The sequence below is a fragment of the Phyllostomus discolor genome, chromosome 6 (assembly GCF_004126475.2).
Source record: "Phyllostomus discolor isolate MPI-MPIP mPhyDis1 chromosome 6, mPhyDis1.pri.v3, whole genome shotgun sequence".
Lineage (NCBI taxonomy): Eukaryota > Metazoa > Chordata > Mammalia > Chiroptera > Phyllostomidae > Phyllostomus > Phyllostomus discolor.
In genome coordinates this window covers 96798715-96821661 of record NC_040908.2, presented here as the reverse complement: position 1 = coordinate 96821661, position 22947 = coordinate 96798715, and the positions used below count along the sequence as shown (strand labels likewise).

The 22947-nt window shown below is 41.7% G+C and overlaps 1 protein-coding gene across 2 annotated transcripts in view; it reads left to right on the top strand.

Moving 5' to 3' along the window:
* MAML2 (mastermind like transcriptional coactivator 2) overlaps window positions 1-22947 on the top strand; it is a 347162-nt gene that overhangs the window by 215638 nt on the left and 108577 nt on the right. For both annotated transcript variants that reach the window (XM_028515723.2, XM_036028659.1), the window contains exon 2: window positions 20836-22356. In XM_028515723.2, the coding sequence (XP_028371524.1) occupies window positions 20836-22356 (1521 nt within the window). The remainder of the gene's footprint in view (window positions 1-20835; window positions 22357-22947) is intronic.

Genomic DNA, 22947 nt, shown 5'->3' with positions numbered 1-22947 from the left:
TTAATTTTTCCAGGAGGTGTCTCTAACCACACCCTTTCTAAATGACTCCAAATACTTTCACCCCATGAATAAATGAAGTATTGTGTACTTAGCCACGCAACTGCCTTCAAATGCTTTCAGCGGTTTAAAGGCGTCAGCAGAACTGAGAGGCATGGAGCACTATATCCCCCGTTAGGGAGCCGTAGAGGTGGGGAAGAAAGGGAGTCTGTGTTCCCTTGGGACCAAATACTCTGGATCTAAGCCTCCACTTTTTTTTTTCCATCACTGGTAACCATTGCAAATGCAAACCTGTGGAAGAACACATTCTCTTTATTCAAACAACAGGGACGGGAAACATTAGGAGCAGGGTAAAAGCTGTTCAGTGTGCCTGGATGACTCAGTCTAAAACAGTGTTATAGCTTGGCAGCAAACCCACTTCAGGGAAACTGGTGGGAGACTAAAAGAAAAGTTAAATTGAGGGGGTAAATCATTTTATCGGGCTTAGGATTTTTACTTGATGTAATGAGACTCTCATAAAATAAGTTAATATGTCTGCCTCAGGGCATAGATATTTGAAGAAAGAATTTGAAAATATACACTCAAAGTAACTAACAGTCTGAAATAAAACAATGCAGAGCAGTGAAATTCTCCTCATATAAATTTTGGCACGATATATTTCCTTTTGAACAGCATGATTAAATATAAGTATTCCTTGCTTGTCATTAAGAAGGAAAGAAGAACTACAAAGCATTTCTGATTCTTTTAAAGACTTTTCTGTTGTGTTCCATTTTCTTCCTCTTCCTCCTCCTCTTCCTCATTTATCTTCTAGAAAAACTATGCTTGTTTTGCGCTGTGAAATGCAGACTGAATTCAGATTGTTCATAAAAGATGAAGCCAAACATTTTTCTGCATTCTTGCCTATTGCTCTCTGATTTTCCATGACTCAAACACAGAGTGAGCCCACAATGCAGAGGGCAGGTCCTTCGCTGACAGACCCACAGAAGGAAGTCACAGCTCTTCTTCTCAGTGACCTACCCAGTGGCTTTCACACTTTCTCTCTTGGCTTCCCCTTTACCGGTTCTTTCAGAGGACACTTGCCGTTAGGCCAGGCATGTTTGTTGTTCTACAAAAAGCAATGAGTAAATCAAGCCTTGGGAATGTATTACCAAACTAGTAAAATTATAGGAGGAAGGAATGGTTAATGCATAAATATCAAACACGTAATGGTGGAGGGCAAGTTGGGGCAAGAGTGGATCAGAGCCCTTGTCACCTGCTTAGGAAGCAGAATCACAGAGGGGAAAAAGGAGTGCAAGAACAGTCTCCCTCTGGGTCTGTGGGCGGCCTCCATGCCCTTTTAGTGTTCCCCAAACAGCACTGAGGTCAGCACCAACACTGCTGGTGACATTTGAGGTGGGTCAAGGATTATATCCGATGGTTTGGACTTTTTAGTCCAGTAGCCCCCCAGGAGAGGGGCAGGGACATACACAGTTTTGGAGGCAGAACTCTGTGTCACTCCAGGGCCACAGAGTGGCAGACCCAAGGCCACTCGCTTGAGATGGACACCTGCTTCAAGCCCTGGGGCACACTGCACAACACGGCCACTAAGTTCTAAGCAGAAACTAGAGCTTCAGGCTTGTTGGGAGTGTCCTGAGAGCCATTTCCTCATTGTCACCTCACCCGAGGGCCTGTCGAGTTGTCCGCCATGCAACTGCTTGCTCGGCTTTGTCTGGAGAAACAGCTGTGATGTGTACAGAATGCCCCGTGTGATGGAAACATCCACCGATGCTTCCATTTCCATTTCAAAACATTGCTTGTTTTCACCATTTAGTTAATCTTTTCCAATAGGTATATTGGTGTTTCTCTCTGGCCTTCCATGTGGCATAGGAATCCGCCTGTTCATAAGCAGCATTATCGGTACTCAAGGAAATGCCCTGTGATAGGGGGTTGTTGCTATGGCAACTTTTTTAAGGAAAAAAAATAACCTTGAGAATGGACACTAACAAATCATAAGAAATTAAATTTTCTCCCTCAGAGAAGAATGAAGCTAGAATGCCAAAGGCTCTCTCAGACTCTTGAAAAGATTTGTATGAACAATTTTTTTAAGCTTTGCATTGGGCATGGCAAGCTGTGGGCTCTGCATTCCTAGAATAATGTTTCTCTGTGAAAAATCAAACAGTTCTATTCTTTTTCAAAGTATTCCTTTAATTATGAAGGAGATGGCCAACATGTGGGGCGGTGTCACTATCAAGCACCCAGAGGTTATGCGTATGCAGCATCTTACTTAAAAACCTCACATTCATATCTTTTAATGTGCCCCACCAATAAAGATGTGCTATTTTCTTTTCAGAGCTATGGTCTCAGCAACTTGATGTTCGCTTTTTCAGCCCTCACAGCAGGGAAATTCAGGTGAATTCCAAACTGTGATTAGAGAGATGTGAGTGGAGTTAAAAGGAGTCAAACAATAGAAGAGAGGCACACGCGCAGACACACGTGCGCAGACCAACCGCGTGCTCCAGTGAGTTGCATCTGCGTATGACTGTGTTCGCTCCTGTCATCAAGCCATGAATTTGCTAGGGATAGGTAAAGGTCAGTGGGAGAGGAAAAAAGATCTTTCTACTGCCAAAAGTAATAAAGAAAGAGAAAAAGGCGCCTGCAACACTAGATATCATGGAGGGGAAAAGAATGGTCCTAAATGATACTGAAACTTTAAAAATACGATGAGAAGCACAAGCAAGAAATGAAATGATGTGTGCCTGCTAGGAGAACACAGATAATGCAGAATGACCTCAATTGATGCATAGATGGATCAAGGGTTGGTGGATTGTTCTCTCCCTCCTCTTTCCCTCTATTTTCTAACCATATTTTCTTTGATGGGGAAAATGATAGGCTTGATAATACATGATGATAGGCACCCAAAGATCAAACTTCATTAGATCCTTCTCATTCAGTAGCATGAAACTGTCTGGTCAAAGGCAATTCCCATATGTGACCTTAATTTGACACAGGATTAGACCCAATCCTGATGCTTTGAACTATCTTTGGTTATCAAGATCAAGTAGGATACCATTTTAAATAGGCTCTTAGTGTCCTTAGATATCCTGAAAATCTATGCTACTGAAATGTTCACTGAAGCCACCCAATGCCATCCGTCCCCTTTTAAAGTCTTTTTTGGGTAGTTTTTTATTCCCCAAACAGGGTTTTCCCATTTACCCTTATTTATTTCAACATGAAACCCAACTAAGAGTCCCTGGATGTAACACCTCTGCTTTCTTGATGATACTTAATGTTTCCTGTGGACTAGCTTCCCTCATCTTGGCTGACCTCAAACGCATACTGAAGTTCCTATTCCATACAATCTACTTAACTGCTTCAGAAGAAATAGGAAAACTCTATGCTTTCCGTCTAGTATTTGATCAAGGAATTGCAGGCTCGCTGCAATTCTTAATGGGATAGAGAAGAGGAGAAAATATGGAAAAAAACAAAGAAGATAAAGTGAAAGAATTAGGCAAGAAGAGATTAATTTATTCAAAAGGGTTTAACTGTGTACCTACAAGATACAAAAGATTATACCAGCAGCTATAAAGGATATAAAAATGATAAGGCAGACTACTACACTGTAATTCAGTAATTTTCAACCAGTGTGCCACAAGAATTTTTAAAACATGCAGTACCTGACTGTTTACTCAGAGGCACTGACCTCTTTTTCCTTAGACTGTCAAATTAAAAAAATGACAAAAGCCAGTACAATAGTTGTCCAGTGTAAATGAGTCAAAATTATACCTCTGTTTTGTCACATTGTCAAAAATGTATTTTTTGGTGTGCCATGGAATTTTCATAATTAGTTCATGTGTGCCACGAGATGAAAAAGGTTGACAATCACTGCTGTAATTCCCTATAGCTGCTCTCCTACCTCTCCTGAGCATTTAGGAAAAATAATCTACCCACCTTGTTTTCCATTTGCTACTTCCCATTTGATCTTCAACACACTACAGTTTGGCATCTCTCCCTAACCACCCTCAAACTCCAGTATGACAGAGGCAGCCCTGCTTTCATTCCAGGCGACCTCTTACTGAGGTTGCATCACTTCATGACGTTGCTCATTCCCCTCCCTAAAGGTCTCGTCTTAGCTTCTGTTGTTCACCTCGTCCACTTCATTCCTTTCCTCCCTAAATTTTGATGTTCCCAGAGTTCTATTCTCATCCCTCTTCTCATTCCTCACTCTCATTTGGACTCTCACAACCACATTTCATTCAACGAATGCTTATGTGCATTTCTACCAAATTTGTATAGACAGCTGAGAGCTCTCTCCTGATCTATGAGTCTGGGTATCTAGATAGCAAGGGGACACCTCTACTTACACACCCCGCAACATCTCATATTCAACATATCCAAACTTGAATCCATTATTTGCTCATCAGGAAACATGTTCCTCTCCCTACATTCTTTTTCTCAGCAAATGACTCCATCATCTACTCATCTACTCTGTCACTAATCTAGAAAGGTGGATTTGGCCTTAATTTCTCTCTCTCTCTCCTTCTCTCTCTCTCTCTCTCTCTCTCTCTCTCACACACACACACACACACACACACACACACACACACACACCTTTTCAGATGGACTTGATCACAGAGTTCACTTGGTGTCTGATTCCTAAGTTCTTTCCCATCATCTCCATTTCCACTGCTACCACCTTAGCTCAAGTCCAGTTCTCCCTGTCTCTGAGTGCTGAGATATTCTCATTGCTCTTCTGGTTTAAGACATCCTGTCTCTAATACATCAGCAAATGTTTGATTGTTAGAGTGTTTTTACATTACCAATCATGGTTACTCACTTGCTTAAAATCCTTTGATGCCTACCCACAGATTCATAATTAAGTCCGCATTCCTCTGGTTGGTGTCTAAGCTAGAGAGGCTGCATTGTACTGCATTGTCCTGAACCTCATCCCTGACCTGCTGCTCCAAGGCCTTCACTTTCAGCCTTGCTTGTGATGTGCGGTGCCCCAAGGATCTAGCTGTCAGTATAGTGCTTCCCTGGAATAATCCCCTAGCATGAAATGGAAGTTTCCTCCAGTGAGTACATTTCATAAAAAGCATGGGTTTTTATAGTCAGGCAAATCTGATCAATTACTAGCTGGGCAACCTTGGTAAAGTTGCTTAAACTTTTGTAGCTTCATTTTTCTCACCAACAAAATGAAATTCCTTATATCTACTCTCAAGGTTGTTATAAGGACTTAATAGTAATAATAATAATAATAATAAGTGGATTATTGGACACTTTCTTTGTGTCAGGGACTATTTTAAGCACTCTACATGTAGTCATTTAATCTTGCATCAACTTTGTGATATAAGTATGATTATTAAATGTACAGGATCCAGCAGAAGTAACACCTGCTTGAGTGTAGTTGGTAAGGTAATGACATGGGTGTAATAATTTATAGTTTTAATTTGAATATTTCACCTAAAATGTAATATGGTGTGCTTGAGTTTGTTATTGTTATGTTATAGAATTACATGCTTATGACTTCATAATAAAAGGTTTTTATAATAAAAAAGGGGTGTTATTTGTTCCAGACCCTGTATTTTATAGATGAGAAAGATCAAGTTGTAAAAATGAGGTAACTTGCCCATGGTCACAGTGCTAGTAAGTACAGAAGCTTGGATTCGATGAGATAATATGTGGGAAGTACCTTCTACCAAATAGTCACTCAATGAATGCTGTTTGCGCCTCTTTCCTGCCATATGTAAAACACTCATTTGGGTTTTATGAGAGGACCCAGAAGACTAAATTTAAAAATAGCTGGTATTTATTTAGCTAATGTTATTGGGTTGGCCAAAAAGTCTGTATGTTTTTTTCCATAAAAGACAAATTTTTCACTTTCACCAATAACTTTATTGATTCAGATATTTTGAGTATATTAGCTATCTCCAGTGTGGTATAACATTGATTGTTCTCAATTAATGTCTCGATTTGATCACTATCAACTTCAACTGGTCTACCTAACCCTGGAGCATCATCCAATGAGAAATACCTAGCACAAACTTCACAAACCACTTTTGACACATTCTATCAGCTGCAGCACCTTCTCCATACACTGCATAATTTTTGTGTGTGTTTCAGTTGCATTTTTACCATTCTTGAAATAATATAGCATAATATGCTGAAAATATTGCATATTTTCTTCCATTTGCAATTTTAAAAGGACTACACAAAAATTCCCCAATTTTGATGTTTTTTTAAATGTATGGTGATATGACAGCTGTCACAGTATAATCTAACAAAATTGTTTTGAATGAAGTTAAAAACAACTAAGAGCTACTAGAGCCATTGTACATTCTGAGTACAGATGCTATAGACATTGTCTCATTTGAGACTCACTACAACTACTGAGTCGGAACTATTATCTCCATTATACCTAGAAGGAAACTGAGGCTCAGAGGAGCTAACTGCTCAAAGCCTCCTACCTCAAGGAGGACACAGCCTGGACTTAAATCCAAGTCTCTGATATCAAACCTCAGGCTCTTGACCATTACAATATATTGCCTCATAAGACATTAAAAGACACAAAACAGTATTTACAATCTTGCTGGGGGCACTGAAAAGGTATCAAAAGCATCAGATACACAAGGAAAGCAAACCATGGATAGAATGGCTTACTGGGACATAAAATAACAGAAGTGGGCTCTGAGAATGAGTGTTGAGCTGGGATTTGAAGATAGTAAAGAAAAGACACTGGTTGAAGAAAAAGACCCTCTTTGAGATCAGAATGACTTCTATGAAGACATATACATGCAGATCATGGGTTATGGTTAAAGAAGTGTCTTATCCTCTAGAAATCTGACGGGTGAATATAAGATATTAATGGCGAGCCAGGTTCAGTGAAGAACTGTATGGGGTTGGGGAGTAGGGGTGGGGTAAAGTTCCAGTGGTATCAATCCTGCTGACATCCTGGATTAAAAGCAATTTACAAGGTTGCAGTTGGTGAGCTTTCTCAGTTTAAATCTGTCCTGCATTGTGTCTAAAAGGCAAATGAAATAAACAGCAGTGATATTTTTGAGGATTAGGAGCTTCCCGAGTTAAGATTGTGCTTTTAATATTTTAAGCAGACTCAAGCAAAACAGTAAACAGTTTTCTTTGCAGAATGGTGCAAAATGAGGCCTTTTACTTGTCTGATTATCCCACGGCCTTTCATGGCAGGCTGGGCAGTGCTTTCTTATCAGGGAGCAGTCACTTAGCAGTTAACCCAAGGCCCAGGTTAGGGCAGTCGCTCTCATTTTTTTAAGATGATGGATGTTGATTTATCATGAAATGAATTCACAGAATGCAACTGTAACATATTCCTATTTAAAGATAAGTTTCAAGAACAATGTAAGCACATACCAGGCAATAGTGGTTCTCATCATACTGTCCAGGAAAAGGCCTTCTGCCCAGCCTACTGCTTTGACAGAGAATTGCCCTTGATTCACAATTTTGTGCTGTTTAAAGTTTTATTTTCTAACATAGGTGGATTTTTTTCCCTCTTCAAAGAATATGACCACACATGAAGAATTGGAATCTGTCAGGTGGAGAATTCATCTCAGTCATATAATTACTGGGCTGAGCAAGTTAGATCAAAGTGAGGGCATTGTATTGCTATAGGACATTGCTTCAAAGAGCAGTTAAACTGCAAACAATATAAAGGCTTTATTGTCCCCCATTTAATGTCATTTAAATCATCAAGAATCATTTCCCATAAATGTATGGCAAATAGTGGGATTTTAATGCCAACTTAAAAAGTCAGTATTCAGACCTTCATGGAAAGCAAAGGAACTTTTCTATCTGCCATAATAAATTCTCATTTCCCAGCATGAAAGACTTAAATTGCCTGGAGTGTAGGTTTTGGTTTTGTTTTTTTTTCAATTATAACCAAATATCTCTGTAAACCTCTTCATGTTTCATAGAGCTAGTTAAGCAATTTCCCCTTAGATGTGTCTTTGATGTGAAAATAAACATAGACTGGAGTGAAAGCTGAGGTACCTTCTCAAAGAGCATCTGTCTATACGATTCATAGTTACTCTGGCTAACATTGGACCAGAGAAAACACACATCAACACTCTATATTGAACCTAGATACAGTTGCTATAAGAGATACATTTCTTCAAAAGTTTCAAAAGAATGATGACATCAATGCCAAGAACATCAAAGGAGCTGTTTGGTGCTCTCGGGTACTTTGGCAAACTACCTTCTAAATGCTGCTTAACATTCCTTTGTAATGGAGTTAAAGATGAGCCTAAAATTGCAAGGACCTCTTAAAAGGTCTGATCATCCTGCCTCTGTCTCCAGGTGATTGCACCCAAACCAGTTAACACCGTGCAGACCCGGGCTGTCTAAACTTGATTCAGATGGCAGATTTATTTTCAGAAAGCTCTTGGGAATTGAGGAGAGAATTGGGGAAGATAGGATCTCTGGACCTCCCCTGGGTATGCAGCATAAAGATATGTGAAGACAATGGAAACCCTGTTAGGATGCTGCTGTCATGGAACAGCAGCCCTCATTCTTAATTCATAACGCTCTTCTTTCAGAAAGACTGTGGAAGAGCTGGGTAATGATCACGCGTGGAAAGTTGAAAGAGAAAGCAAAATAAATGTGTGCATTTGACCTCCACTCAGCTTTTCCGTTTTAATCAATCAGGAAAAATATACATCTACCTTATGAAAACTTTAATTTCAATGTCATTATTGGCCTCATTACATCTTTGTTTTAGTTGGGAATTGTTGCAAGTAACAGAAGCCCCTTCAAGTATTGCAAGCAAAAAAGTAAGAAGTGGGGTGGGGTGGGCTGGGGGAAAGAGAATTATTGGAAAGTCACCGAGTGTCTCAATCATAGAAAATATATTAGAGTGTCCCAGAATGCTGGAACCAGGAGTTGGAAAGCTTCAGGATTCTCTTTCCTTTCCCTTTCTTTCCCTCCCCTTCTCCCTCCCTCTATCCCTCCTTCCCCCCTTTCCTTCCTCTCTTTCTGTCAAGATGGCTTCTCATCCCAGCTTTTCCCTGTGCATCAGTTTCATTCTATCTCTGTAGACTTACTTTCCCTCTCTCACTGTATGTGGCTGAGAATGACTCCAGCACAGGCAGCCCTACATATCTCTCATTTCAAGCACACAGAGACTGCTGAGAGGGTCTTGTTTCAATTCCTGACTACTAGAACAATATGTAGTTGATTCAGCTTCATTCAAATGTCTGCCTTGATCCAGTCTGCTGGGGCAAAGTCACTTTAGCATCTTGAAGTATTTCCTTCTAGACATTTTTATTTGCTGTAAACAATCTTTTTTTAATCTCGTATTTGTTTGGGTTACACAAAGAGTGAGATAAAGTGGTTAGCAAGATGGACAGGGCTCAAGCCTCCCACTCTAGGGCTCATTTTATAACATGGAAACCAACTTAAGAATTGGAAGCAAATTAATAAAAATATTTGGAAATTGTACTAAGTACTGTAAAGGAAACGATCAAGAGGCTGAGATGGGAAAGAAACAACGAAAACATACTTTAGATAGGTGTGGGAAATCTCTGCTAGGCTCACATTAAAGTGAGACTTGCAGGAAAAGGCAGAACTTACTGTGATAAACGTGAAAAGAGGAAGCGCAGAGTATTCCAGTTGGAGGCGACGATACGTGCAACAGACCTGAAGATGAAATCAACTTTTGTGTTTTAGGAGTTAAAAAACAAAACAGCACAGTTGACCCCTGAACAACTCAGGGGTTTGGTGCTCAGAAATCTGAGTTAAACTTTTGACTTCCCCAAAACTTAACTACTAATAGCTTATTGTTGAGTAGAATCCTTACTGATAATATAAACAGTCAAATACCACATATTTTGCATGTGAATATATCATATACTGTATTCTTATAATAAAGTCGGCTAGAGAAAATAAAATATTATGAAAATCATAAGGAAGAAAAAGTATACGTTTACAGTATTGGACTGTACCCATATTGTAACGTTTTGCTATTTCCAAGATGAATCCTCTTTCAGTGCCTTCATCAGTATCATCTTCCATGATACGAAACACTGTAGATGTTCTACATATTAGTACCACTAGACATAAAAATAAAAAGATAATGTGAAACAGAAATTCATATGTATTTATAGGTAGAATGATTCATTCATTGATAATGAAGTGGCAGCAGTATGATTGTTTCATGGTAACCTAATGCAATTGGTGCAATTGCTTCATGGTAGTAAGGAAATAAAAAGTTTTTAAATATAATTGAAAAAAATCCATGTATAAGTGGAACACATAGTTCAAACCCATGTTGTTCAAGACTCAACTGTAATATAGCTAGAGCTTGAGAAAGAGATCCCCTTCGTTGCTATTAGAGAACGGACTGGAGTGGGGAGAGGAAAAATGTAGGGTCAGATTCACGGAATATAATGCAACACACTAGGTAGCTCACTGTGCTTAAAGCAGAGGAGGCCCAAAGAAGAATGAAGCATGTGATCCCAGAGACAGGGATCTTTGGTACCAATCTAAGTCAGATAAGCCACTGAAGATGAAGGTGGATGCTGCATGAAATTATGGGTGGCTCTATTTTACATTATTTTACAAAAAAAGTTGGGAGCTCTTTAGTACTTGTGTTCAACCCCCAGGATGATTAATAGACAGCCCTGGAATGGAATTACGGCACTGTCTCTGCTATCTAGGTTTTCCTGATACTCAGACTGGCCAACATTTTGGGATAAGTGCAGTTCCCACCAGCACAAGAAAATAATAGCAACCTCTTAAACATCCATGATTTCCCTGCCTCTCCAATACCTCTCAGCTCTGCCTTGTGCCCAGCAGCTCTAGATTGGGAAGAGCTGCAAAGAAACAGCCCCGTGGTTTGTAAAAGGCGTATGGTTCAGGGAACCATAGATGCCCCCGAAACGGACTCATCTAATGTCCCCACACAACTGACTGCCCAACAAGTCAAATCATCAGCATTCAGTGAGTGCTTCCCTGGGCAAGTGCTGGACTGGGCGTGTGCAATTAAGATGAGATCCACAAGGTACTCTCTCTTCCACTAACTTCTTAGAATCCCATTGAAGTGAAAAACTCACAAACCTTACTCAACTACCAAAAACAATGTAAGACAGAGAGTGCTCAAACCATTAAAGCAGGAAGGAAGAATATGAGGGAAAGTAGGAGGAAAGGCCTCACAGAGGAGATGGACTTGAGCGAGGCCCCTTAGAATGAGAGCTTCCAGAATGGGCCCTCCAGCGAAGCGAGAGAGAGAAACCTCTTGATTAACGAAGCATAACACATTGTACATTCTGCTGAGGAGGACATTTAGAGATTTCAAGAGAATTGCCAACATTTTAGACATAGCATTTACTTTGGATTTGCTTCGATATATTCTGGGCAAAAAGTGAGTCATGGTTAAAGTATTTCATGCACAAAGTGCCTGAGTTTTTCAGGCTTTTATAGAATAGTCTATTCAGTTTGCCATTGAACAGGGCCCTTCTCTGAAAGACAGCCCCTGCAGGCGCTTGTATTAGACAATTGCAGCTACTAGTCAGGATAACTAAGAATCTAGTTAGCAGGTTAATCACACTGATTACTACTGAATGGATCCAGAATGACTTTGTTTAAGGTAGTAAACATTATGAAAAAATAATTCCACTTTGAACTTTATAATTTAATCTAAACAATCCCCTCTTGCCGGACAACAAGTTTTGTCTATACTGTCACTAGCAGTATATCAGACTATCATAAAACATCATATTCATTTGCATATTTGGGGGCACTTCATTGGAAGGGACAAGGATCCCTTTCCCATCTTTCCCAGGCAGAGTCCTTGCCCCTGTACAATCACAATCCCACGCACACTTCTTCAGGGCAGCTGTTCTGTCGAATTGTTACTTTCTGCTTTTTTTCCAGGCAGACTGGTGAATTCCTTTTAGTTTATTTGTTTCTATTAGTTCTAACACTTATTGAGAACTGTGTTTTACAACCAATTTTCCAGTCTCTTTATGTGCTTTAACCGCTTGGTCCTCACAACAACCCTATGGCATAGAATATACAGTCTCACAGAATATATACTTGGTGCTGAATAAATACCGGTATCTGTCGAGTGAACGAGCAAACAAATTCCAATTTACAAATGAGGAAAAGCCCATATTGTTATCTTCATTTTGCCTTTGCCTAGCTCCTTCCTGACACATGACAATCAGGATGACAGAGGGAAGTGTTTCACAGGACTAAGTCCAAGTTCTGCCTCTTCTCCTAAAAAGAGCCCTCAGTCATGGAATGCTTCTCTGAGCTGGGAACATGGCTGGGCTTCCTGTAGATCAGTGCTTTTCAACCCTTTTCATCTCATGGCACACAAAGACAAATTACCAAAATTCTGCAGCACACCAAAAATATGTTTTTTGCCAACCTGACAAAAATAGTTATACTTTTGATTTATTGACACCTCTGGCCATTGTTGTGTTGGCTGTTGTCATTTTTTTACTTGACTGTCTAAAGGAAAAGAGCTCAGTGCCCCTGACTAAATGGTCAGGTATCACATGTTCTAAAATTCCTTGCAGCACAGTGGTTGAAAATCACTGCCATAGGTGGTTGGTAATCCCCACTAAAAATCCCATCGTGTGGGTGAGTGAAGTGACTGGCCCAAAGTTATACAATAAACAGGAGGAGAGCAGCATTTAGATCTCAGGCTTATTAGCAGATGAGTTCCACGCCCTTCTGAGATCCCACAGCCTTCCATTTACTTTGATAAAATAGGATGCCTACTTCTCTGGGGCAGAGTTGCAATGGTTGTCTTCCCCTTCCCCTCAGTGAATGACTTGTTAGTTGATGATAAACTTGGAACATTCTCCAATGGGAAGTGATGGAAGTGTTCAAGCTAAGAAGATGCAGTAATGAAATACTCTTTCTCTGCATGCTAATGATGAGTGTGTTTCTGAGGCAAATTCCAGCCCTTCTAGTTATTTCGACAAGCCAGCCATTGAAGATATAAGGGGGTGGGGAGTTGATCAAGAAATCTTGAATATGGAAGATCTTGGCATTTAGTGTCTTTAGAAGGACAGTATGTTGATATGTTTTCTCTACAAAGATCTTGAATTTGCAGTGCTCTTGCTTCCCTATAAAAATTTATCCATATTAAAATTTATTGTCTATCATAAAAAATAGTGATTTTGTTGGCTAAATTAATCACATTTTTCAGAGCCCAAACCTTATGGAACAGATTTTCCAGATAGATCTAGCATGCTTTCCACCAAAAAGAAAATGAACCAAAACAAAAAGCTCACACTTATTCTTGAAGGAATACATGTAGAAATTACAGAAAATCATAGAGGAAAGGTGCCTTGGTGCCCATCAGCTCCAGTGCTTCACTCAGGTGGGGCCTGGGGTTGAGACAGGACTCAGCATTGCATCCCACCTTGGAATCTCACCCAGAGGCTCCCCACCACCTTGAGTCCAACATAGAGTTTCACACTCCCCTTTGCTTTTTTAAAATCCTCTCCAGAGGACATGCTTATTAATTTCAGAGAAGGGAAGGGGGTGGAAAGAAAGAGAGGGAGAAGGAGAGGGAGAGAGAGAGAGAGAGAAATGTGAGAGAGAGAGAGAGAGAGAGAGAAATGTGAGAGAGAAACATGGATCGGTTGCCTCTTGTACGTGCCCCAACTGGGGACCAAATCTGTAACCTAGGCATGTACCCTGACCGGGAATCAAACCTGCCACCTTCCAGTTTATGGGACAATGCTCCAACCAACTGAGCCACACTGGCTGGAGCACTCCTTCACTTCTAATTCACATGGATGACAATGAGCTTTTATTGTGGTTCCAATTCTCAGGGCTTCACATTCCTCTGATTTCAGGATTCAGACAGAAATGATCACTGAAGCAACACTCCAGTGTAGCCATTAAACTGCTCTTGAATTAAATATAAAAATCTTCCTCACAGCCATAGCCTTTTTCTTACCATTGTTTTATTGCTCAGTAGTCCGAAGGATCCAGCTTCCCAAGTACTGAGATCAACCAACAAACTACTGTTTGATCACCTATAAAATGTCCAGAACTGCGGTAGGTGCTGAAAGGAAGCCCGTCAAGAATAAGACACAGGGCCCATCCTTAAAGAGCTTAAATCTAGTTCAGCAAACCTAATTACTCTGTGGACATAAAATACAATGCAGGGAAGTTCAGAACCCTACAAGGGCCAAATAAGAAGAGGGAGTTTTTGACATCTTCAGCAAAAGCCTTAAAACCCCATTTAGCTTGTCTGGGGGCAGGAGAGCCAGGGAGGAACTGCCTTCACCTGCCAGCACAGTGATGAGCTGGAATTTTCTGTTCCAGAATCCCAAACATTTTTACTTCAAGAATCAAATCAAGATTATAAATTATTGAGGGGGTTGGTTTCTTTCTAATGTTATGCATTCCCAGCCCTGTTTTTGAACAGCAATGTGTGAAGTGGCCTGAGGAAAGTTTATAGATGATGGGACCAAGATAGTGCCCTGAGTAGCTGGGCAGTGGTCACTTTGGTTCCTGTGTTTAAACCTCGTTGAGAAAGACAGAAAAATATGTGACCTATGGACTGAATTGTTACCTTTGTGTGGCATATTCCCTGTTTCTGGGGCAGGCCAGGAGACAAAGAATGCATTTATTTTGTGGAAAGGAATAGGGGGCAGGGGATGAAACAGAAACCAGAGGATTGTGCAATAATGGCGCTTTTAAATCCCTCCAGGAAGTTTATGTTTCAAGTCCTTTGGAAGAATAAAGCACAGCTGTTTAAAAAAAAAAGGTTTACCAAGGGACCACAGGCCCAATTCCACTGTGTGCTGGACTGCCCTTGTCCACGGCACCGGGGCACCTCCACTTGGAGCAGGCAGGCTCCTGTGTCTGGCCCAGGGCCTGAGCAGACTTGCTCCTTCTCCCACAGAGACTGCAGGCCTCAAATAGCATTGAGGTGTTCAAATAGAAAGATCAGAACAGGGATGCGCGTGAAAAGAAACAGTTTGCTGGATCTCAGCAAAAGAAAGTACAGTGAGCCCTGTGTAGTATGCAAACCAGACCAGATTTGCTGTGTTGAAGTCATTCCTCAAAGAAGCCCTTTCCTTGGGTGGCTTGTGAAAGGGTGATATGATATGCATAATCTCACAAATTAAACGTCAGAATTGGGGGGCGCAAGTTTATGGTAAATAAAAAATGCTTCTCCATCCAGCTAGGTAATGGGAAAGTGTAAACGCTGAAATGCTGTGTTCATTTGAAGCCCTTACCTCCTACCACTAGCTTAATCCTCTGCATATTTTCTCTCATGCCAGGGATGATTTGATAGGGAATGGCTCAGAACTCTCTCTCTGGGTACTCAGTAAATCTTTTTGATAGACCACATGACCCTTCGTTTCTTCCCTTTCTTATGTTGGAGCCTTGAGGGTGATGTCCTGAGCTCTCACCATCACACTCCAACCAACGATGTCACCATTCTCTCCCTGCCGCCCTCCGTGTGAGTCCCGCATGGCCTCCCCTTTGCCCTGCACAACTTCATTCTAGTATCCTTTTGTCTTGGCTGTGTCCACTTGTCCAGAATAGTACTCACACGTGACAAGTTAAAGGCAGAAGGGAAAGCGGGCTGTGTGGTTAGTGATTAAGGACAAGAACTTCGGAGCCAGACGGACCTTGTTTGGTGGCCTGCCTCCGTATCATTCGCCCTGTAGTCTTACTGTCAGGAGCCACAATGTTTTCACTTATAGAATGAGGATCAGAATACACATTCAGAGAGCTGTGAGCAGATTAAGTGAGACTCTACACAGTCTTTGTTTTAAGAGTACCTGTTTTAAAATAAGCATTTAATGTACAGTAGTTATTAAGAACCTTCTGTGAGCATTAGGTACTCTGGCTTTTAAGGGCCCTTTTTCCTTACAAAATTTGAAAATCATATTTTCTAACCATGTTGGCATAAATATAAATATGTTACTATTACATATGAAAACATTTCTTTGACCTAAACATTTTTTTCTCCTGTTTTAAAATAAATTGAAATACTTTTGAGAGCCGCTAAAACTACCATGGGCCCTGAGCTCTGTGCCGACCATGCCTGATGGACAAGCCAGCCCTGATTTTTCCCTCTGTCCTTCCAGTTTTATTCAGTGCATTCTGGACATTGTTGGCTCCTCTGGCCCTCAGGGTATACACTGCCCTTACACTTCTCCCTTTCTCCAGGTTATCTTTCTCAGCACTGCTTTTGGGCAGTTCCCAATATCCCTCTAGTCTTGCCCTCATCCTTCTCAATGCAAACCTCCATCTTCATTCCCCATCATTTACCTGATTGAGTCTTATTGCCTTAGCACTACCTTAGGACTATTCTTGGCCTGGTAAGGTGGCATTGAATTTTCTCATAAACTACTTCTCACTAAGGTATTAATGACCTGCTCTGTTCCTCCTCTACTCCTCCTAGAATAGTTGCTTTTAGTCACAGAACTCTAAGTGACTCTATGCCATGATTCAATGTCATGTATGTGATATGAATTTTTACTTCGGCAGAGGAAGTACCGCAAAGTAAAGTTTGAACTTTGAGAATCATTAATATAGTATTGTTCTAGTCACTGGTGCCCACTGCATCTGTGCATTCGGTGGGTCTTGGTGATATGATTCTGATAAGAAGCTTCTGCAAGAAGCTTCCAGTCCAGATCCTTTCTCTCTCCCTCCCTCTTCCTCTCTCACCTCCATCTCTGACACAGACTACTTCCAAAATTCTCCTGGTAAACTAGTATGCCTAACGGAGTCCTAGAGAAGTCTCTTTTATCCATGATTTGTCTTCCACAACATCCCTAAGGAGACTTCTGTTCTCCATCTTAAGTCATCCATTCCGGCTATACTTGGTGGTGACTTTACACAACCAAACATTTGCCTAAACAATTCTTACTCCATCGGTACCTATTATTTTCTGGGTTCAGGCAGGAAAGTGTTCTCAGAGGTAATCCTACTTATAAATAAGGGAACTATGGCCCATAGAAGTAGAAGAACTCGTCTAGAATAGCAAAGCAAGTTAATGCCAGAATCAGAACTGGATTCTGGGCCTCCTCAAAACATGGATGTGGGTACCATTTACTGTACAGCACAAGCTCCACAGTGGGAGTGCCTGCTGTCACTCAATCTCCAAACCTCAGTTTTCTCATCTCTAAAAAAAGGGAGGGTGTAGGTAAGAAATACAGTCATGAGCTACATGTCAATGTTTTGGTGAACAACAGACCATACATATGATGGTGTTCTCATAAGATTATATTGAATTATAAACACAACTTTTGTGATGTGGAAAGAAAAGGGTCTCAACTACAGTTTTGAATTTCCTACTGTCTCTGGGTGGTTTAAGCAGACAAGGAAGCTCAGCATCCTGTCCACCTGCCCACTGCCAGGACTAGAGTTAGAGGGAGCAAGAGGAGCGTAGGGGCCTGCTCTCTGTCCTCCCAGTTCAGGTCCCTTCTCTCTCCTCCCCTCTTCCTCTCCCTACCTCCATCTCTGGATCTCGCTCCTCCCTTTCTCCCTTTTATTATGTCTCATCCCAAGCTTTATCTCTCTGGGTCCCTTTTGATCTCTGCTCTCCCTTTCTCTCCCCTTCTCTTCCTTTCCTCTCTTTCTTCTTCCCTCCTTCTGACACCTACTCTCCCTCCCTCCAGTGGTGTCTCCCTCCACAGCCCACCCCTGCCCCTCCCTCTTCACACACTTTATCTTGTATTACATATTACTCTTTGTGCCTTTCTATGTTTAGATACACAAATACTTATAATTATGTCGCAGTCTTCTACAGTATTCAGTACAGCAGCATGCTTTAAAGGGGTGCAGTAAACTAGACTATCTAGTTTCGTATTAAGTACACTATAATGTTTGCACAATGATGAAATCATCTAACAGCACATTTCTCGGAAAGTTTCCCTGTTGCTAGGCAACAAATGACTGTAGTCTCAATCTCATAGAGTTGTGAGGATTCTTAGAGTTATGGGAATCAAATGAGATTACCACTACAGAGAGATTTTCCCAATGCCTAGTACACAGCCCTCAATAAATGACTTTGTTGTTGTTGTTGTTGTTGTTGTTGTCAATACTACTACAACCATTGCTAATTTTAGAGATGTAATCACTGCCTCTCTGTTCTGGTGGCTAAGAGAAAGTGCTAGTGCTGCTTCCTAGAGTCTGCACTGCATTGCCCAGGGAGGGGCCAGAGCAATGGGAGAATCTGGTGCAACAGGTTTTTTCAAAGCCGTGGAAAATAAATCAAAGGTGATAACCCAAACCTGGAAAAAAAGAATGTATTCTTTTGTTTATTCTTTATTAGTTGTGAAAGAACCTTCAAAATGTAACTTACACTGAAATAAATCAGTGTGGCCAGTCTTGAGGTAATATGGCCAGATCTCTTTGTTCTATGCTCTTTCTGACCCCATGAGGACAGACCCTGAATGTGGTGATGGCTGACAGTGTTCTGCGAAGATGTCGCCCACATCAGTGAGTAGGCAAGATTAGGAGTCCAGAAACACAGAGCGGCTCAGAGAAGGGAGTGGGGAGCTGCACACTCAGGCATAAGTTATACCCTACCCCTTGCTGCAAATTGCTCATCACCAAACATGAAGTCATGTGGGACTTAGTTGAGAGTCTTGGTTGAAAATAACAGAAGCCCAACTCACATTAGCTTAAGCAAAAAGGAAAATTTTCTCTAAAGATTACAGAGTATTATATCAAGGAAGATAAGGAGAGATGCAGAGCTGACCTGAGATTGAATCAGGCCCTCAAATGCTATCAAAACTTGTGTCTCTCCTCCATGCTTCATTCTCCTCTCTTTCTACAGACTTACTTTCTGGCTCTGTTTGACATAATGAAACAACAGCTCACATGTTTTGTAAATCACTGTGCAGCCACCCGAAGAGAGCCTGGTTCCCTTTTCTCCAGTTCCAGAATTACCATGGAAGGAACTGATTGGCTAAAGGAGCTTGAGTCGGGCTCCTTTCTCTGATGACCAGTTAGTAATGGTAAAAGACAAAAACCGGTTATACCACCATAGCACATCACCATAACTGTATACCACCTGTGATTGGGCAAAATCACAGATAAAGTACTATTGAAACAGACATTTAGCTCTGTGCTGCATCCTGGCCACCCCCAGATTCCTCACCATTTTACCAGAGACCCAGGATGTCTCTGTCCTCACTTCTCCTGCCCCTTCTCACTGGGCAAACCATAGCCCTGAACAAGCCCATTGCAGCATAATATAGTGGGAATGACACAGGCTTTAGACCTACGCAGACCATACGTTAAAGCCCAGGTTGAACACTCCCTAACTGTGTGACACTGGGTAAGTTATGTGGCCACTCCAAGCCCTGGTGTCCTTATCCATAAAATAATACACACCTGATGGGGCTGTTGCAAAGATGAAGGAAAGTAACCATATTTAAAATACGTGGCATATAATGACCACTCAATTACATTTTCTTTATTAGGTTAATTAGAAATCTTGAGGAGGGTGGTGGAGTGGTAGTAAGTAAAAATGAAGGAAAAAAGAAATGATAGAACTTTCTATCTGGGAGGGATCCTTTAGCCTCAGGTGTTTTACAGTTATCCTGAGCAAACATTAAATATTTAAGTAGGTCTGCTGCACTGCAAAATCCACACATTGCTAGATGTTGTCTCTCACTTTAGAGGCAAATCGACAGGGATCTCAAGATCAATGATGAAAGTTTATGTTTCTTTTTTCATTTATTGGTATGACTGTGTGGTTGTTGTAACTTAAACTTTTCTCTAGAATTTCTGAAGTTCATATCATACAATGTAATGATTGAGTTAGTGAATGAAATACTTTAACATTCCATTGTTACTGTTGTTATTTACAGAAACCTTCCCCTTTGAAAATATAGTGAGCCATAATTTTCATTGAAACTATAGTGTATTGAGTTCGTACTATAGCAAACACTGTGCTGAACTTTTACATGCATTATCTCATTTCTTCCTATGTGTTAAGTGCTACTGTCTCCATTTCCTGGATAAGAAATTGAGACTCAGCTAAGTCAAGTGCCATGGTCACTTAGCACTCAGTGACAAAATTGGAATTTACTCAGCTTTCTAAGCTCCCAAAGCCTGCGTTCTGTAGAACTGTACGGTGCTGCCTCTCTACACCTCGACTATGGTTACCAGATTCAGAGCCAGGCAACCGAAGAAATGAATCCCCAGGAAAATCTGTGCTCACAGTGTCTCATTCGATAAATAGTAAAACCTTGCTTTCTGTGCACACACACAGAGTTGCTGCATGGGCCTGAAAGCAAAGCCGCAGAATTATAGGAGGAAAAATAGATGAATACCAGATAACATATCTCTGTGGACACAACAATAATTCTAAGTATTTACTGAGAGGATAATAGTAATGAAAGGGTTGAGTCTGTGAAGAAAAAAAAAACCCAGCTGGAAATTGTGTCCCAGCTTTGGACTGTTCAGTGTTTTCCATCTGGGTCAAAGTCGACCTTCCGCCAGTCATCTGTAGCTGTGTAGGGCTGTGTGTGTGCACATGTGGGGTGTTTTGGCCTACAGCTAAAAGCAGCAACAACACTTTTGTGATTAATTGTAGATATTATCAATAACACATGATGATATATAAAGGATTTCTCATCCATTGGCCTGTGTAGTAATCACGGGAGCCTGAGTGATCTCTAGTCACTCATTGATCTGCTCCTCCAGAAACATTTTGTTTTGTTCTGTTTGGGCCACTGTGAGTTCCCTTATATTTCCGACTCTTCTTCATTTGTGATTTTTTTAAAAAAATTCATCTTGTATGTAAATGGAAGAAACATTTAAATATACCAGTTTTGATTAGAAGCACCTCTGGATTAATATCTCATTTTTTTTTACCTCCCCTCTGTCTTTCAGCTCCAGGGTTCCTTGAAAAGAAAACAGATAGTTAACCTGTCTCCTGTCAACAGCAAGAGGCCCAATGGATTTGTCGACAACTCGTTCCTTGATATCAAAAGAATCCGTGTTGGGGAGAACCTCCCTGCAGGACAAGGGGGCCTCCAAGTAAATAATGGACAAAGTCAGATTATGTCGGCGACCTTGCCCATGAGCCAAGCAACCCTGAGAAAGACTAACAATCTGCCTCCCCATACACATTCTCCTGGCAATGGCATGTTTAACATGGGCTTAAAAGAAGTGAAGAAGGAACCAGGAGAGACTCTGTCTTGCAGTAAGCACATGGATAACCAAATGACCCAGGAGAATATTTTTCCTAACAGGTACGGAGATGACTCTGGAGAGCAACTGATGGATCCTGAACTGCAGGAACTGTTCAATGAACTGACCAACATATCTGTGCCTCCTATGAGTGACCTTGAGCTGGAGAACATGATCAATGCTACCATAAAGCAGGATGATCCATTTAACATTGACTTGGGGCAGCAAAGCCAGAGGAGCACTCCCAGGCCCTCCTTGCCTATGGAGAAGACAGTGATCAAAAGTGAATACTCCCCTGGTCTGACCCAGGGTCCGTCAGGCTCTCCTCAGTTGAGGCCACCATCAACTGGCCCTGTATTCTCCATGGCCAGCTCGGCTCTGTCCACTTCATCCCCAGTTCCTTCAGTCCCTCAGAGCCAGGCTCAGCCTCAGACAGCCTCAGGGGCAAGCCGGGCCCTGCCAAGCTGGCAGGAAGTATCCCATGCCCAACAACTCAAACAGATAGCTGCCAACCGTCAGCAGCATGCCCGGATGCAGCAGCACCAGCCTACTAACTGGTCAGCCTTGCCCTCTCCTGCTGGGCCATCTCCAGGTCCATTTGGACAGGAGAAAATCCCAAGCCCTTCTTTTGGTCAGCAGCCATTCAGCCCCCAGAGCTCCCCCATGCCTGGGGTAGCCAGTGGCAGCAGCCAGCCGAAAGTCATGGCTAACTACATGTATAAGGCCAGCCCCTCGGCCCAGGGAGGGCACCTGGATGCACTCATGCAGCAGAAGCCTCAGGATCTCAGTCGAAATTTTATTAACAGCTCACACACAGCCATGGAGCCCCGTCTTGGCAACACCAAGCCTTTGTTCCATTTTAACTCAGATCAAGCAAACCAACAGATGCCTTCTGTTTTGCCTTCTCAGAACAAGCCTTCTCTCCTACACTACACGCAGCAGCAGCAGCAGCAGCAGCAGCAGCAGCAGCCACAGAGCTCAATTTCAGCTCAGCAGCAACAACAGCAGCAGCAGCAGCAACGACAACAACAGCAGCAGCAGCAGCAGCAACAGCAGCAACAGCAGCAGCAGCAGCAGCCACCACCCCCACCCACCCAACCTCTGTCAAACCAGCCTTTGCTAAGGTCGCCCTTGCCACTTCAGCAAAAGATCCTGCTTCAGAAAATGCAGAATCAGCCTATCACGGGACTGGGATATCAAGTCTCCCAACAACACAGACAGGTAAGGGCTCTACTACTCCAAACACAGAGTACCCAGCGAACATCAATCTTGGTCATTATGCTTTGGTTACTATTATGTTTGTGTTGAGACAGGATCAAGACCTCAAAGAGAGTAGTGGTTCTCATGGAACTGTGTGAAGGCCTCATGGAGGCATGAGCAAGTATTTCTTCCTAGGGCATTAGTGTCATTGGAATCTGTAGGGATCGAGGGATCTTGAATATTAAGAATGTTTCGTGATTGCCCTGGCTGATGTGGCTCAGTTGGTTGGAACATCGTCCTGTAACTGAAAGTTTATGGGTTTGGTTCCTGGTCAGGGCATGTGTCTAGGTTGCTGATTCAGTTCTTGGTCCAGGTCCATATAGGAGACACCCAGTCAATATTTCCCTCTCTCCCTTCATCTGTCCCTTCCCCTCTCTCTGGAAGCAATGAAAAAATGTCCTCAGATGAAGAATAAAAAAAGAAAAAGTTTCATGATCATTTATGCCATCACTGACAGATCTAGTTGTCAGTCAGATTCTGATATGTGCAAGTTTGTGCATGGAGTCAAGAAACTGGTCATTAAGACAACAAGCACTATCTGAGCACCTGCCA